This window comes from Pristis pectinata, chromosome 27 (assembly GCF_009764475.1).
Source record: "Pristis pectinata isolate sPriPec2 chromosome 27, sPriPec2.1.pri, whole genome shotgun sequence".
Classification (NCBI taxonomy): domain Eukaryota; kingdom Metazoa; phylum Chordata; class Chondrichthyes; order Rhinopristiformes; family Pristidae; genus Pristis; species Pristis pectinata.
This window is the reverse complement of record NC_067431.1, coordinates 16,045,363-16,063,836: the sequence shown is the minus strand read 5'-3', so window position 1 is coordinate 16,063,836 and position 18,474 is coordinate 16,045,363. Positions and strand designations below refer to the sequence as shown.

At 43.9% G+C, this 18,474-nt stretch overlaps 1 protein-coding gene across 1 annotated transcript in view; it reads left to right on the top strand.

Moving 5' to 3' along the window:
• Nucleotides 1–615: 615 nt before the first annotated feature.
• Nucleotides 616–18,474, top strand: part of pou2f3 (POU class 2 homeobox 3) — a 28,767-nt gene continuing 10,908 nt past the window's right edge. Inside the window, exons 1-7 of the mRNA XM_052039894.1 lie at nt 616–748; nt 981–1,051; nt 12,497–12,531; nt 15,183–15,218; nt 15,821–15,926; nt 17,339–17,430; nt 18,103–18,297. Coding sequence (XP_051895854.1) covers nt 985–1,051; nt 12,497–12,531; nt 15,183–15,218; nt 15,821–15,926; nt 17,339–17,430; nt 18,103–18,297 — 531 coding nt within the window. The 5' untranslated portion in view covers nt 616–748; nt 981–984. The remainder of the gene's footprint in view (nt 749–980; nt 1,052–12,496; nt 12,532–15,182; nt 15,219–15,820; nt 15,927–17,338; nt 17,431–18,102; nt 18,298–18,474) is intronic.

Sequence of the window (18,474 nt, the reverse complement as noted above, 5' to 3'; positions counted from 1 at the left end):
TATTCTGAAGATCCCGAGAGTCAACATTTTGGCCGGGCGAGTGGTACAGGAACCAGAAACTTTTTTTTCCCAGCAGGTACCGAGGTCAGGACGTTGCAGGGACTGTTCCTGCCGCTTCGTGTGTCCCCTGTAACACCAACTGTTGCGCATCTGAGAAGCAGGCGAACCGCCCCTTCACTGCTGAGCGATGGGACATTGGACTCCGGTGTCTGCTGAGAATCTGGGCTTCCAGAGTTGAAGTCCTTTCCCAGGCAGCGTGGAAGGAACTTTTGCCAGTCCTGGTCCCAGGAATCGATGACTGTTGAGAGATGCAAGTGTGAAGCCGCCGTGCCTTCAATATTCTAGCTGGGTTAAAACTCACCCAGCAGCTGGGAGTGGTGGTTGGAATATAGTCCACTCCAAACACATGGCAGTACCTTCACGCAATTCTTAGTTGTAATGTTAAACGATAATCTCTGTTTATTCAGAACTGGTACTTGTTGAGTTAAACAAATGAGGGTGGATGGGTAGGCTGTTACTGTACTGCCTCCAAAGATATGCAAATATCTCTTTGTCTTGCACCTAAACTCACAGCGAGTTAGACTGTCGAAAGGCACTGAAACCCACCTGCACTGTCAAAGAGTCAAATCTGCTCAAATTGCATAGAACTCCGGGCTGCCTCTCGCCTCCTGCATGTCCTGAGGATTCGGGATCAGTAACCGGGTGACAGAGGTCATAGAGGGAAGAGGTCGGCCCCAGTCTCTGTGAGGTATTTGTTACTCGATAGTTCACTTATTAGGAAGGAAAACATCCCGTGCCATCTCCACACCTGGAAAAAAATTGGGCTGGGGATTGGGGCAGCGATCGGAGAGCAGTGCGAAAGAATTGTTGTCCATGTGATGGTGTTGCCCGTTTGATCAGGTTGAGTTTGCTGGCAAGCTGTTTTGTGCGTGTGTTTTTAAGCCGCACGTTTTATTAAAAGTCGTTTCCTTTCCTCGCAGTAAGATGAGTGTCGGGACGGATAAATCATCAGATGTCCGAGCCGGGGTGTCACGGCCTCAGGAACAAGCAGGTAAGCTTCCAATTGCAGAGCGTGGCGCTTAATAAGATGCCTTTGGTAAACTCGTGCGGTTAGTGCTGGAATGGGAGTCCGAGTTACAGGAGATATCTCAGCAGAAGGTATCCCGGAGAGAGAACGCCACGCCGTTAACCTATCGATGGGGCTTTAGTGCTGTGGAATGAATTCGGTGCAGCTGATTTCGTGGGCTGCCTTGTAAGAGATGTAATGACCTTTGCAGCTGTTCCTTCTGTAAGATCAGAGGGGCTGGAGTCTGAGAGTTTAGAAAATGCGGTTGTCAATATTTGCACTAATTTCACCCCTGCAGGTGATTGCGGAGTGAATGGCAGAAAGCGACGGCTCTTTGGTTCCCTCCTTGTAGCTCTCTCTATCCCAGTACCTTCTCCAGCCCAATTCCAAACTGGCGCTGGTACAGACGTAGTGGTATCTTCCACAATGCCAGCCTAGATTCGGGGAGCAGTCCCAGCCAGTTTTGAGCCTAATCCAGGTTCTGCTGTTGGGTTTTCCTGGAATTTGATGTTGGCAAAGATCCCAGCCAAGAAAGGGTTGATTGCACTGACTGGTTTGAGATGTCGGTATTTGGACCCGAGTTTTGAACAGAACTACTTGCCCAGATGAAGGGTCCTTGGCCTAAATGTTACCTCTGTTTCTCTCCTCACACATGCTGTTTGATCTCCTCTGAGCTTTGAGTATTCTCTGTTGTTCTTTTGTTTTGGATTTGCACTGGTGATAAGATGCAGTGTGTTGGACTGATTTCATGTCCAGCATGGCTCATTTTTTGCCACAGTCCCTGAAGGGTAAATAAGTAAAGTTAACTCTGACACTGGCTTCTAAATTTCCTACTTAATTGACAGTATTTCTGTCTTGGGCACAATTGGAGATTTAATCTTAAATTGCATTCAAAGTGACAAGTTTTCATGTTTTCCTGTTGAATTTCTGTGAAAACTCGTTTACCCATTGCCAAATGTAGAATCTGCATCTCTCCATTGCTGCTGTCTGACCTTTGCAGAGATGAGGAGTGTTGTTGAACAGAGAGGTACAAGAACCTAGTTTCCTGAAAGTGGCAACACAGATGGATTGGGTGGTGAAGAAGGCATATGGTATGCTTGCCTTCATTGGCCAAGACACTGAGTATAAGAGAAACGAAGGACTACAGATGCAGGAATCTAGATGTACAAGACTCTGATTACAAGAGTTGAGACGTCTTGTACAAAACGTTGCTTAGGCCGTGCTTGGAGTATTGTGTGCAGTTCTGCTCGCCACACCACAGAAAAGATGTGATTAATCTAGAGAGGATGCGGGAAAGATTCACGAGGACATTGTCAGGATTGGAGGCCATGAGTTATAAGGAGAGATTGGATAGGCTGCGTCTGTTTTCCCTGAAGCAAAGGAGGCTGAGAGGTGAAATGGTGGAGGTGTATAAAATTATGAGAGGGATAGATAGCTGAAGTTTGTTTTCCATGGCAGGGGTGTCTAAAGCTAGAGGGCATAGGTTTAAGGTGACAGGGAGGATCTTGAAAGGGAACCTGACAGATAAATTTTTCACACAAGGAATAGTTGGTGGAGAAACAAAGGACTGCAGCTACTGGAATCTAGATGAAAAACACGATGATGCTGGAGGAACTCAGCAGGCCAGGCAGCATCCGCGGAGAAATGCAGGCAATCGGTGTTTCGAGTCAGGACCCTTCTTCAGGACTGAAGATAGGAAAAGGGGAAGCCCAATATATAGGAGGGAAAAGCAGAGCAGTGATAGGTGGACAAAAGAGGGGAGGTGAGGTGGGCACAGGGTGGTGATAGGTAGATGCAGGTAAGAGATAGTGATAGGCAGGTGCAGGGGAGGAGGGGAGAGCAGATCCACTGGGGGATGGGTCAAAGGTAAGAAGAGAGAGGGAAAAAAAGGCTGGGAAGAGGAAAAAGAGAAGAAGCAGTGTGTGTGTGTGTGGGGGGGGGGGGGGGGGGGGGGGATGGGGATGGGGATTACCTAAAGTGGGATCTGGAATGAGCTGCTAGAGGAGGTGGTGGAGGCAGGAACAGTAACAGCTTTAAAAAGGCCTCTGGACAGATATTTGAATGAGCATGGCTTAAAGGAATATAGAATTAATGCAGGTAAATGAGATCAGTGTAGCTAAGCATGATGGAAAATGTTTCTTGGAAGTTAAATAAAAATTCTGATAAATAATTTAAACTTGCCTGTTAGCGCCCTTGCACCCAAAAGAAAAGGTTTGATTTGAGGAGCCTCCGAAGAACTGCAAAGTGCTGTCATTAGTGAGTCTTGCAATGATTGACTCAAATGTGGTTGTTGGCAGGCCTGACGTTGAGCATCTTTTGTCTCTATTTAAACAAGTGCAAATGACTGTGGAAACTTGTTCTGTGCTTAGAATTTCTCAAACATTTATTTTCAAGAATACTGCAGTTTTCAAAATGGTGCAAGTTAGCAGAAAGTTTAGCTCTATTTCTTTAATTTCCTGGTGATCTCCTGTGGTCCCTTCTTAATTCCAAGCGTTCAGTGCTTTATGCAGCAAATACAGCACCTTCACTTTTAAGTGTCTGCTGTAAGCATTATACAGGACGTATTGGTTTGTAAGGGTTTAAAAAGAGGATGTGAAACTCCTATAGGAGCCCAGTCTGTTGACCGCTCCCCTCCCCAGCTGCGTTTCAGCAGAAGCTGTGGTTGTAATATTGTCTGATCATTGTTCCTGTTATTTTGTTTGTTTTACCAACATGCCAGTACTACTTGCACAAATGATGTGAAGTTAAGTATTGGATAGTATTGTTACACTATGATACAGAGGGATGTGGGCCAAAGGCAGATAAATGGGACTTGCTCAGGTAGGCACCATGGTCAGCAGGGATGAATTGGGCTGAAGGCCCTGTTTCCATGTTCTATGACTCTATCAGCTTTGTCTTAGATTTTGATTGATTATGGCCAAGTATCTATTTTTGCCCAGTTTTTCTCTTGCATGCGTGGCTCATTGTGACCATGCTTCATACAAATGGGGGTTTAGGCTTGACGGCAGAAGGTCACAGAACCACTCTGTAGTTACCGAACAAGACGACATCAGCCCATAGAGTCCATACTGGCTCCCTGAAAATGCAATCTAGTTAATCCCACTCTGCAAACCCAACCACCTGCAAGTTCTTTCATTTCAGTACTAATCCAGATCCTTTTTGAACGCTACACTTGAATCTGCTTCCACTACTAACTCAGGCAGTGCTTTCCAGATCCATGCTGTGTTTTTTTAAAATCCCTCATCACTTTTGCTTCTTACCAATCACCTTCATTCTATGCACCCTCCATTAATCTATGACTCTGTAAGACATTTAGACGGTTATATTGAAAAGAAAAGGCTTAGAGGGATATGGGCCAAATGCACACAAGTGAAACTTACTCATATAGTTAGATTGTCAACATGGACAAGTTGGGCCAAAGGGCCTGCATCCATGCTGTATAACCTTATGACTCCATGAAATAGAGTATCTGTGGAGAGAAACTGTTCTATCCATGCCCTTCCATGATTTCAAGTGCCTTTCTCTGATGGTCTCATAACCAATTCCGTTCAAGGAGAACACCCCCAGCTTTTACAGTCTACAACAACTTGGGTTGAGACTGGGAGTTTGCAGTATTTGTGGGTTATAGAACACAGTGTGCGTAATCCAGGGACTGGAAGCACATTGGGTACTTGTTATTGGCAAAAAGGATAGCGGGAAGGCAATGGTCCAACACAGTCAGTCCAATCTGATCCCTTCCAATGGTCACATGCATGTTCACTGGATGATGTCAAGCTGGTGGACCCTTCCCTTGTTGCTACCTTTGCCAAGCTAAGTGCAGCACCTGTATTGCTATTGTTAGCATTGGCTGCTTCGGGACAGAATGCCTCTGGATCACATTTTTTTAATAAAGCTCCTATGAAATGCCTTGGAATGTTTAATATGTTAAACATTTACCTTTATTGGAATCCATCATAAAATTGAAGACTTGCGTCATTCCTTAATCACCTTGTTTCCAATGGGAGGAAAAATATTCAACAATAACAAAACTTCTATTGCTGGAAACATTCTGAATCCAGCCTGCAACTTATCCATAGGTATTTCCAGATGAATTAATCTTTTTCAGTTAGTTGCCCAAAGCAGTGGTGATGCAGTTTACAGACATTGCAGTGCAGAATTAGGTCATTCAATGCAACTGACCCATGGTTGGTGTTTCTGCTCCACTGAAGTCACTGAATAATCACAATAAGTCATTTCTTGGTACACAACAGACCCAGAACTGTCTGCAGTGCTCCAACTGCAGCCTCAATGTAACCCTGAATGAATTCATTATCAAAACATCCTCTGTTGCTATTTACTGTTGAGCAAAATTCTAATGGTGATCCTGGCAATAGTGCAACGAATGCTGAGGGATATATAGAGTCAAAGAGTAATACAGCATGGAAACAGGCCCGACTCATCCATTGCCAATCGAGAGGCCCATCTAAGCTAGTCCCATTTGCCTGCATTTTGCCCATATCCCTCTAAACCTTCCCTATCCATGCTGAATCTTTGCTGCTCAGACTGCAAGCATGCATTGGAAGAAGAGAATTTCCAGTGCTATTTTAAAACATGTTAATGACAACAAGCTGCTTGGCTGGAATCATCAGCTGGCCATGTTGGTGAATGATTTAACTGTCCACTGGAATGTGATTGAAAATCAGGGGGAAAAAACTGCAGATGCTGGAAATATGAAATAAAAACAGAAAATGCTAGAAACAGTCAGCAAGTCAGGAGAAAGAAACAGTCAATGTTTCATGGAGTCGTACAGCACGTACACCCTTTGGCCCAACTGGTCCATGCCGACCAAGGTGCCCCATCCAAGCTAGTCCCATTTGCGAGCGTTTGGCTCATAACCTTCTAAACCTTTCCAATCCATGTACCTGTCCAACTGTCTTTTAAAAGTTGTTATTGTACCCCTGCCTCAATCAATTCCTCTGGCAGCTGATTCCACATAGATACCAACCTTTGTGTAAAAAAAAAAGTTGCTCCTCATGTTCCTCTTAAATCTTTCCCCTCTCACCTTAATCCTATGCCCTCTAGTTCTTGATTCCCCAACTCTGGGGGGGGGGGGAGGGCCAAATGCATTCAGCCAATCTATGCCCCTGATGATTTTACACACCTCTATAAGATCACCTTTCATTGTCCTACACTCTAAGAAATAAAGTCCTAGCCTGTCCAACTTCTCCCTATAAATCAGTCTCTCAAGTCCTGGCAGCATCCTTGTAAATCTTTTCTGCACTCTTTCCAGTGTAGCAACATCTTTCCTATAGCAGGGTGACCAAAAGTGAGCATAATACTCCAAGTGCAGCCTCACCAGCATCCTGTACAAGTGCACCATGACCTCCCAACTTTTATACTCAATGCCCTGACTAATGAAGGCCAGCATGCCAAAAGCCGCCTTCACCACCCTGTCGATTTGTGACTCTACTTTCAGTGAACCATGTACTTGTACTCCAAGGACCTTCTGTTCTACAACACTCCCCAGGGCCCTGCCGTTCACTTTGAAAGCCCTGCCTGGATTTGACTTTCAGGTCAAAGACCCTTCCAACTTTCTCTGTTTTTATTGGGGGAATGTGATTTATTGCAAGGTAAAGGATTTGGTGAACTACCAGAGATGATCTCTGCAATAATCTATTATTCACGACCAAATAGCATCAATGCAACATTGCTTTTAAATGGGTGCTATATTGTTAAACAACTTCAGTTAAATCTGGTTCAGTCCTGTGTGACTCATGCCCGTGACCCAGATTTTATTATTTGTTCTATGACAGGATGTAGGTGTCATTGGTTAAGCCAACATTTATTGCCCACTTCCAATTACCCTTAAGATTTCTGATGTGCAGTCCTGAGGTGAAGGCACTTAAGGTTACTTCTCCCAAGCTCCAGGGGAAATTCAGGAATTTGATGATGCAGCAATTATGATGCATTTCCAAATCAGGATAGTGTGGGACTTCTAGGGGTATTTTTGGGTCTAGGGTTCCCATGTGCCTGGAGCCCATTTCCTATGTGCTGGTGAGTACAGGTTTGAACAATACTATCAAAGGAATCTTGGTGTATTGCATTTATGAAGTGTCAAGACGACCACTTGAATTGCCTAGGTATAGAAGGCTATGGGCCAAGTGTTGGAAGATGGGACGAGTACAGATGGGTGCCCACTGGGTGGCATGGATGTGGTGGGCAAAATGGCCTGTTTCCATGCTGTATGATTCTATGAATTATTGCAGTGCATTTTATGAATGATGCACATCGAAAGAAGATTTGGTGGCAAATATCAAAAGTGATTATCAGAGTGCTTAACATGGACTGTTTTGTTTTGATGTTATTAAGTATCTCGAACATTGATGGAACTATGTGTAATTTGTAGATGGTTGGAATGCACAGAGGAATCAGTGCAAGTGATGCTGTTATTGCTGAAGACTCAAACTCTGACTAGCTCTTGTAGTTGAACTAACAATATACAGCCACCATCACAGAAACTGGTCTCAGGAGGAGCTGAAGATGGATGAAACATTCAATAAGGAAGGTTGCAATCTGCATCTGCAACAGGTAGATTGGTGAGGAAAAGGCTGTAGTTTTCTTTTCGTGTATTGATTTGCTTGTCACCTGATGGTGATTCAGCCTGGCAACTAGGCCAAGTTAGTTGATGCTGGATAAGCCACCCTTGATGGAGGTGGAAGACCCCACCCAAACTTTGTGCCCCCTTTGCTCTGCTGCTTCAAGCGGCCAATATGGAAGTGTACTGATTTGTCAGCTGAAGGTGGGAAGTGAGTGTCAGTAGGTTTCCTTGCCCATGTTTGACCTTGTTGTTCAACTCATAGTTAAGTAATCTTGGAAGCACTCCATTTTAGCTACATAATATCGTGCTGTTACTCCTGGAGTATTAGTCCTCCCAGTAGAATGGGACGTGCCCAGGGATGGTGAAGGAGAAATCTGTACTGCTGGCTATAAGGTATGAATCCCTGCGATATCATGGGATAGATCTCTCATTTTAGGCATATTTCCAGATGTTTATGAGGAGGTCCTTTGTGGGTTCAACTGGGCTGGGTTTGCCTTTTGTAATGTCCAATTTGTGTGTGTAGGTTGATGGGTGAATTGAGCTATTGCATTATTATTATTTTAGGGCAGTTTGACACCGCTGTGTGACTGGGTAGGTCATTTCACTCTGTTGCAGGTGAGGAGTGATTATATAAACTGATCCAGGAAAAGAAGATAGATTTACCTAGATGAGCAAATTAGATTAGTTTTGTAAAATTCCTGCAATTTTTCTTCATTACCATAATTGACACGAGCCTTTCTCCAACCAGCCCCCACCACCACACTGTGTGATTTCTTTTAACTAACTGAGTTTAATGTTCCCAGCTTCTGTGGTGAAATTTGAATTTGTGTGCAGATTATTACAGCAGGTGTTTACAATACTACAGAAACTTAATCTGTGATCCAGTTTGTATTATTTATTCATTCACAGGATGTTTATATTTGCGATGCCAGCATTTATTGTCCATTCCCAATTCCAGGTGATAGCTGTGATCTATCATCATGGACCACGTGGGGTAACTCAGTGTTATCAAGAAGGATTTTGATTCTGTGACGTTGAAGTAAAAGTGATATGTTTCCAAATCAGGCCTTGTGTGACTGAGGGAAGATTAGAAGTGGTGGTGTTCCCATCCAGCTGCTGCCCTTGTCCTTCTGGATGGTGAAGGTCGTATGTTTGGAGGTGCTGTTGATGAAATCTTGGCGAGTTGTTGCAGATGTTGCACAATACAGACACAATGTGCTGCTGGTGGAGGGTTGAATACCTACCCCAATGCATGGGATCACATCAAGTAGGCTGCTGCTTCCTTGATGTTACTGAGCTGCCTGAGTGTTGCATTAATCCAGGTAAATGGGGAAAATTCCGTCATAGTCCAGAAATCGGCCTTTATAGATGTTGGAAAACTAGTGGGGACTTAGAAGGTGAGACACTGCAGAGACCTGGTCATGTAGCCACAATGTTAATATGCTGGTTCATTGAACAAAAACCATAAATGGTGAATCCCTGGAATATTGATGTTGAAGGATTCAAGAATTTTAGAGTTGCTGAATGTAAGAGGGAGGTAGTTAGATTTTCTCTTTTTAGCAGTAGTCATTGATTGGCAATTGAGTGCTGTGAATGTTTCTTGCAATTATCAGACCAGGCCCAAATATTCTCCAGGTTGTGCTTTTGTGAGCTAGGCTCCAGGTTGAGGATGGGAATATTTACTGACCCTCCCTGTTAAATGCCTTATTGTCCACTCTCGCATCTGATTGGATGTGGTGAGTTTCAGAGCCCTGTTCTAGATGCAGATTCCTTGCCAATACACTGTTGCTTTTTGTGTTTTAAATGTTGATTTCGCTGCATTATTGCTTCACTAGACTGGCGCTTAAGAAATGCCCTCTTGCTTTCATTTACACTTGGTGAATTTGGGTTCATTACCTGGTTTGAAGGTAGCGAAGAAGCAAGGTTTTAAAACTGAGGAATTGGAGGACGTCTTCAGTGTGGAGCGGAGACTCTGTGAATGGTATGGTGGTTGTGCCTACTAATGCAAAAATCTCTAAATCTGATCACGTTTATCTGTTTCCTTTTGAGGTTCCCCTCAGAAAGAAGCAGATGTTCAATGTGAAGGAGCAATAATTTATCTCCTGAGGAGGGAACTAGATGATCAAATAGTTTCCTTGACCTAATTTGACTTGAATCCATAAGAGCTTTTGGAGTATGGCTTCAATGTTAAGAACTGTCCATCTGGACTGGTGTAACAGGATGCTAATGGGGATGGTGATGATGATGAAGGTGTTGATAATGAAAAAGACTCTGCCTGGCTGAATTATCCCAACTAGGACACCAGCCCTGAAAAGTAAGGCACGGTTGAGTCGGGATCATCCAAATCTTGTGTTTGTTTGATGCCTCAGGCGTTGTAAATCAGGTGTGGCTGCTGGAGTTTTTACCGTTTGAGGAAAGGCACAGGAACCGGATCCTAAATACATTGTTTTTGCTGAACTGTTCATTATTTGCATATCTTCAGTTGGACTGGCTCTGTTCGTCAGTACTCTGAAAGCAGTTGTGAATAATATGGTGTAAGATACCATCTAGGTCAATTCAGCAGGAAAGCTGCATTCAGCATGGACAAAATGAGACTTTCAATCTCCAATTTGTTTTCTGAATATCTGTAGGTTAAACTATCCTATGATACATTCATCATCTGCTCCACAGGTGCTCTGTTCAAGAGCCAGAACATTCCAAGAATTTTAATTTCAGAAATAAACTTTATTCATAAAAATATGTACAAGGAATAGAGAAAAAAATTCTCCTGGTGAGCCCCTAACCCTCAAACGGCAGCAATTTTGTTTCTAAGCGTTTCTTGTCTGTAACCATTTAACTGGTATCGAATTGGGAATCAAAGTTGAAATCTTCTAGTCTGCGTGGTTAAGCATTGCACACCCACATGTACAGACAATATACATAATATACCCACTCACTCTGAAGCATGGAGAAGTTGCCATAAAGATGGGCCCTCGCTGATTTGCATTGCAAACTATTTCTCATACTAGAGCAGGAAGGATTTACATATTGGGGGAGGGGGAGGTTGCTCATGTATGAGCAAAGGGGAGCTCATTTGAAATTCAAATTGCATGCCCAACAGAACTACAGTGTGTGTGGAGAATTAAATAACATGGAAGCATAACAAAAGCTGCTACCTTCACCAACACTAAATCCTATCTCTGGATCACTTGTGCCTCCGGTGCACTGCACCTGTGCCTAGCAGTCCTGATGGACACAGGCTGATTCCTCACTCTTGCCTGTTCCTCGTAGCAGAGAATGTTTAGAATTGCAGTTGAAAATGTGTCTGTATCCAAAATTGTACGGGACAGTTTACCCCACCACAGATCTTAGGAAGCAAGATGGCATCCCATGTTCCCTTGGAAGGAGGACTATTTTCCTTCATTTTCCACCTCCTTGCTTCCCCTTCCCATCCCACTCTTCCCACCAAGTATGGGTTTTATGTTCTTGCTCTGCAATTTCTACAGTGGTCATAGAGTCGTACAGCATGGAAACTGGCCCTTCAGCCCAACTGGTCCATGCCGACCAAGATTCCCATCTAAGTTAGTCCCATTTGCCTGTGTTTGGCCCATATCCCTCTAAACCTTTCCTATCCATGTACCTGTCGAAGTGATTATAGGAATGCCAAAAGACCCTGGGTTAGTTGAAGGGTGTGGAATACTGTCATAGACTTGTGGAGTGTGTGTGTGTAGTGCTGAGTAGAAGAAGAAGGAAGTAAGGACTGAAAGGAGCAATGCAGAGGAGGAGAAAATCACCACATTTGGCAAGTATGTGTTCAAGGATGAAAGGAATTTGAACTAAGCTTTTGTCCTTTCAGTATTGAACAGCCCACCTACACTGTGCCCTGGCTCATGAGAAAATGGAAAATAGAACATAGAACAATTGCAGCACAATCAGGCCCTTCAGCCCACAAAGCTGTGCCGAACATGTCTCTACCCTAGAAATTTACTAGGCTTACCCATAGCCCTCTATTTTACTCAGCTCCATATACTTATCTAACAGTCTCTTGAAAGACCCTATCATATCAGCCTCCACCACCGGTTGCTGGCAGCCCATTCCACGCACTCACCACTCTCTGAGTAAAAAAAACTTACCCCTGACATCTCCTCTATATCTACTCCCCAGCACCTTTAAACCTATGTCCTCTTGTGGCCACCAATTCAGCCCTGGGGAAAAGCCTCTGACTATCTACCCTATCAGTACCTCTCATCATCTTATACACCTTCTATCAGGTCCCCCCTCATCCTCCGTCTCTCCAAGGAGAAAAGGCCGAGTTCCCCTCAACCTGCTTTCATAAGGCATGCTCCACATTCCGGGCAGCATCTTGTAAATCTCCTCTGCACCCTCTCTATGGCTTCCACATCTTTCCTGTAGTGAGGCGACCAGAAACTGAGCACAGTATCCAAGTGGGGTTGACCAGGGACCATATAGCTGCAAGGTTGGCCATTTGAGATGAATCTTTCATTGTTACTCGGTCTACATCCTGGAACTCCCTACACAAAAACATTGTGGAAGTTCCTTTGCCAGAGGGATCGCACAGGTTCCAGAAAGTGGCTCACCAACCCAAGGGCAGTTGGGGATAGAAAATAAATGCTGGCCCTCACCATGATTGGCCACATCCTAAGAGAATAAATAAAGAACAAAAGAAAATCATTTATTGGACAAGTATGAGCATGGCTCAAATCTGACTTCCAAAGGTTGTCTCTAATAGGTATTAATCATGCTGTAGATGTATGATGCTAACCTCCTCCAGTACCACTGTTATGAGTCTGCAATTCTTGCACTGCTACAGTAAAGTGACTGTTCTGAATATTCATGCTTTATTTTTATGTCAGGTGTTGAACAGAATGGCCTGGACTTTACTCGACAGGTGAGTGTTGGATCTGCTTGCACCAAATTCAATGAAGTTTGTTTTATATTTCAACTCATTAATCTATTTTTTCCCTTATTAACGATACTTTAAAGGTGCAAGCACTAGTATAATCACTGCAAACTATTTTACCATGGTGGGAATGTTAGGTTAGGTTCAGGTTTGGACCTGGATTAGGAATACTGGTTCTAGTTTAGTAATTAAGATTAGTGATGGAGTGGAGTTGGTGCTCAATTTGGTCAGGGTTAGAATACAGGCAAAATTGGGTTCAAGTTAAAAGCAAAAAATTCTGGAAATACTCAGCGGATCGGCAGCATCTTTGTGGGGAGAAACAGTTAACATTGCAGGTTGACCTTTTATTGATCTTTTGTAGGAGTGAGGTAGTTTTGCAGTAGGACTATAGTAGGTCTTCGGGTTTAGATTAAACTTTAAATTGCCAAAAAATGATTCTAGATTGGACATGTAAACCTATACTGTTAAACGGTGGGGATGGACTCCATAATCTCAGTTTCCTGTTCTATCATCAGCTGAGCTTTAAATCCCAGGACTAGTGTGACATTTAGAGCCTTACCCCAGCTCGCCCTCTCTATTAGCACTAAGATTACATGCACTTCTGAATCTCTGCTCTGGGCACCAACACTCTGCTTTAAACCAATCCACTTTCCTCCACTGCCTACTTCACCCCTTCCACCCACTCCCAAGCATAACTTCCAATTTTCCTGCCAGCAGAAACCCCAAATCCCCAAACTCTGCAGGAGCCTGTTCTGGCTCTTTGGGTCCAACACATCACATGTAAAAGAAAGAAAAACTGCTGGAAAATCTCAGCAAGTCAGGCAGCATCTGTGGAAAGTTTAGGCTCTATGACCTTTTATCAGAACCAAGATGTTGACTGTTTTTCTTTTCACAGTTGCAGTGTGATGTGCTGAGTTTTGTCAGCAGTTTTCCGTTTTTGTTTCAGATGTTAAGCATCTGAGCATCTCCTGCAGTTTTTGTTTTTTTTCCCTCATCACACGTATGTCCTTGTCTGCATCTATTAGTAACTTGCTTTATCTAAGCTTCAGTCTCCACACTGCTGTAATGGTTAGATGGAGTTTAACTCTATACCATATCCATGCTGCATCTCCCATGGGAGTGCTAGATTTGGTGTTGCAAGAGGTTTACTCTGTATTTCAAGTGCCCACCCTTCCCTGGTAACGTAAACACAAGTTTGCTCTACATCTAACTTGCATTGCATCACTCCAAAGTGAGAGTATTTGGTGCAGAAAGCAGATTAAATTTCAAAGCCTAGGCTCCGATGGTGACTAACACCAGGGAACAAACCTGCTAACAGACCAACTGGGATTAGGGATCATGGGATAATTGTTCTACACTGAATTTTATCTAGCAAAAGTCAGCACTTTCAGAATAGGTGAGCAGGAAATGGGGTTTAGTCATAGGTTCCACACTGATATCTCTCATGCTGTGCCCAATTAATTCGGAAAGTTTGGGTTATAAAATGCAAAATAACATTTGGACTATTTAATTACCTGAAGTCTCTTTGTGCTTGAGTTAGATGCCTCTGCCTATTTGTTGCTCACATGGCTAGTGTTTTGTTTTCTTTCTTTTAGAATCGCTTGTGTTGAATCATTTGCTATAGAACTCGAGAGGGAGGGGGTGGAGGGATGATCTCAGTCAGAGGTTTTAGTTAGTGCAGGAAATGAGTGCTCGTGGGAGTGGGAATTTGCATACAGAGGGAAGGTGGGGCCCAACCTACCCAGTCCAACCAGTTTGGTTTCTGGGTTTGTGACTACACATTCAGTGACATTTAACACCCTTGGTGCATCTTGAGCTTCAGCTACAAGTCGAGGGTGCAGACGCCTTTGCAGAAGTGCGTAGTGTTTGTGGGTGAAGTGGGGAGGGGTGCTGGGGTCTTGGGAGTAGCAAGGACAGTCAATTCTCAGAAATGCATTAAAATTCCACTTAGTATCTTGTGGAATGCAGCAGTATCGTAAAACTTCTTATATTCTGGTTACTTATTATAAACTATAATTTATAATTATAGTGCACAGAAAATGAAACAAAATTACTTTTAAACAAAGCATTTATCTTTACATGCATGTTTCCTTTGTCAAGTAGTAGGGGATCTGTGGGCCCTGTTGCCGAGTCCCTAGAGACACTCCCAATTTTCCAAACTTCCAAACTCTCCCTTGTAAACTGAGTCAAGATCTGGAGGCCAGTGGGAGTAGGGAATCATCTCCAAGTTATTGATTCTAGCATTAGAAATAAATTCTAATGGTGTCAACTGTTGGTCCCGAGCCAGGTGATTTGGGAAGAGAACAGGCTTCAGTCCTGGTGTGTGCTATGTTTGTAAGGCTGCAATGGGGATGTTTATATTTAGCTTCCATAACTGTGAATTAGGGAGGAGATGGGCTCCTGACCAGAGTGTGGAAGATCAGGAAGAAAATACTATGATTTTGACATCTGAGAATAAAGGTAGATTGGCTCCTGTTTTTTGGCATGCTGGATATTGGCATAATGTGCTCGGGCCCTCTCTGATGCTAAGGATGAATGTTGATGGGTTTCTGGTATCTGGACTGGTGTAGGTATTTAATGCATAAACAACATTTCTCTTATAGTCTGATGTTTGACGCCAGTTACCTTCTATTTTCTAGATCAAAACTGAGGACCAGAGAGAGTCGCCTCCACAGGTATCAGCAGAGATAGCTCACCATCGGCTGTGTACCACCTCCTTGATTGCACAGATGGCAGTGATATGTATTCAGACACCTGAAAGTAGCCTGTTACACATACCACCCGTCCACCAAGACATCTGTTGCTGCAAGGGATAGCACTTCAACTCGTGTATTTGCAGCCATTTCACAAAAATTTTCCTACAGGAGTATCTGTTTAAGGAAAATGTGTGATTGGATGCTGGAATTACCCTGCTGAGACGGCGAGTAGGATTGGATTGGGAGTGTTTGGAATGGAGTGCCTGAAGTTGCATTAGGAGCAGAGATCAGGAGGGCTGGGGCTGATGATTACATTGGGGGATGGGGTTTGGAAAGGAGCAGCAAGGGAGTCAAGGGATTACATTGTGGGCTGGAGGAATCGAATTGGGTGTGAGTGTTAATAAAACGTGGGATGTGTTTTGGGGGGAGGGGTGTGATATGACTGGATTCAATTCCAAGCACTGCATTGCCTAAGAATCTTGTTTGAGAAGTGAGTGGCTTTTCTGGGGAAGGATTTCTGAGTCAGAGCTGGGATGTTAAGAGAGATAAATCTGAGACTGATGAGTGTTTTGTTTGTTTAGGACCTGCAGCCACTTCACACCTTGCAGCAATTGGTGGTTGTACCTGGCCATCATCTGCAGACAGCAGCAACGTTCCTATTGCCTCAGACGCAGCAGAACCAACAAGGTGATCTATCGTCCTGCTCGCAGGGACTATACGTAACAGTATGTCACAGCTTGGTCCAGAGAAAGAGGGAGACTTGGCGGGATTGGGGCAGGTAGCACTAGACGAATACCAGGGTGGGTTGTGGTGGGCGGAGATTGAGAAAAGCCAGCTCCAGTGGGAGGGGGATGGTTAAAAACTATCCTGTCAGTGTTGGTTTTTGGAGATAGAGCAACAGTGCTCTGGAATAAAAACAGAAAATGTTGAAAGGACTCAGCAGGTCAGGCAGCATCTGTGGAAAGAGAAACAGAGTTAACATTTCAAGTTGAACAACCTGTTCTGTCGAAAGATTTTTGAATTGAAACATTTACTTACATCTCTTTCCACAGTGTTGCCTGACCTTTTGAGTGTTTCCAACATTTTCTGCTTTGGTTTCAGATTGCCTGTATCTGCAGTTTAAGATTTTCAAATGATAATTTGGTTTGGGTTGGGTGGGATCAAGCAATACATCTCCGGGTTGGAAGAGGTGGGGAGGGAGCAATGTGTTTGAGTTGGTGTAGGTAGAGAAATGACTTCCTGAGGGCAATAGAACGCTGGTCTGGATTGGGTTAACGAGAGCTGGTGGGATGCTTGAGTGGTCAGAGTAGGGGATTACATGAGGAGGTTGGATGAGAGGAGATTATGACTATCCCAGTCTGGTACAAGTGGTAAAGGAATGCTTGCCTGGATTGGGGTGTGTGACAGCAGAGGATGCCTGCTTCGCTTAGGTTGGATGGGGGCTGCTAGTGAAGGAACTCCTGAGGTGGGGAGTAGAGGAATATTTATCTGGATTGGTGGTAGTGCTGAGGGGCAGAGGGGGGAATTGGGAAGAGACACACTGCCTACATTGGGGTTGTGATGCGGCAGGAGCACTTGTTGTTTTGGGGAAGACCTATCCAGTTTGTGTTCAGAGGGAAGGTTTGAGGTGTTGATGGGAAAGAGGGGAACTTCTGCTGACCTTAGGGTGTTCTGAGTTGATGAGAATAGAATAACTGGCTACGTTGGTGAGGAGTGGATGGGGAGGGAAATGCCTGTCCAATTTGAGGCAGGAGAGGGCTAAGGGCCCCTTGGTGGGTGGGAAGGGGAATACGTTGGTGACTTTGGGAGGTTGGGGAGAGGGCCCAGGTCACTTGGATGGATTGTGTGAGAGCGAGTGTGATTGACGGAGAGGGACACCTGGAGGATGGGTTCAATTGGGTGTCTGATCAGTAAATAGCTCTGTCTCCAAAAACAAATTCTTAAGTGGATGCCACATCACATTTTCCATCAGCATTGACATTGAAATCCTGGTTGATTTTCCCTCTTTCTGATCCTTGAATATCCTATATTGTCTCTTTGTAAGAGGTTCGTAGTAATTTTGTGACATAGTCATTGCATCATTTGTTAATATATTTCAGGTTCTCTGCAGTCTCCAAACTTGCTCCCATTGTCTCAGCAATCACAGAGCTCCCTCTGTTCTCCTCAGCCTGGTGTTGGGCTCACTTCACAGGTTAGTGTGTCATCCAAAGTGTTCCATTAACATATAATCACAAAGCAACTTCTCATGTAGCTCTTACTCTCTTTAATAACTGGTAGAGTGAGTAAAGACTCCCCAGCTGATCTATAACTTAACAGCCAAAATTGTACCAGTGTGGAAGGTTATAGGAATATCACAGACCACAGTCTAGTCAGACATTGGTCTGTCTTTGCGGAATTGGTATCACGGGATTGAGATTTCAGCAACTGGAAACTTACTGATTATTGTTAAATATATTTATCTTTCCTAATAAACAAAAATGTCCCCTAACTGGGGATTGTGGTATCAGGCTAAGAGTCTGGTCATTTAGCACTGAACAGAGAATAAGTTTCTTCAGTCAAGACTTCTGTATCTTTGGAATTCTGTCCTCCCAGTGAACTATGGAAACACAGTTGCTGATTTACTTAGGTCTGACTCAAAAGGTTTTTGGGAATGATGTAATAAATGAATCAGATGGGAACATACTGTAGGTAGAATTGCAGCTGTCATCTTACTGAAAGGGACAAGGGGATTAGAGGGCTAAATGGTCTGCTCCTCCTCTGACTTATGGTGAGACCTTTGATTGAACAGTTTTTCTGGATAATTTAGTTCTCCAGAATGTTGTGCTCAAACCCATTAACTGAATTTATTTTCATAATTTAACAGGCAGTAATTCGATCAGGTCTCATGGGCTCGACCCTGGAGTCACATCTAGAAGCTCTTCCTCCCCACCAGGTCCCAAAGCACATTGCTCCAAAGCATATCCCCTCTGTGCAATCGGATGAACCCAATGACTTGGAGGAACTGGAACAGTTTGCAAAAACATTTAAGCAAAGACGAATTAAGCTGGGTTTCACTCAGGTAAGATAACAGGATCCAGCAGTTGTTGGGATTCTGTGTGGTGAAGGAGCTCTTTGTGCTTCTCTCCGTCTTTTAACTACAGTCCTGCAGCTTGTGGGGATCAGGAGAAAGTGGCGTTTCTGCAGATATCCATGCTTGGTGAGGAATGTTGGGCACATCCTAATGCCAGAGTCAACC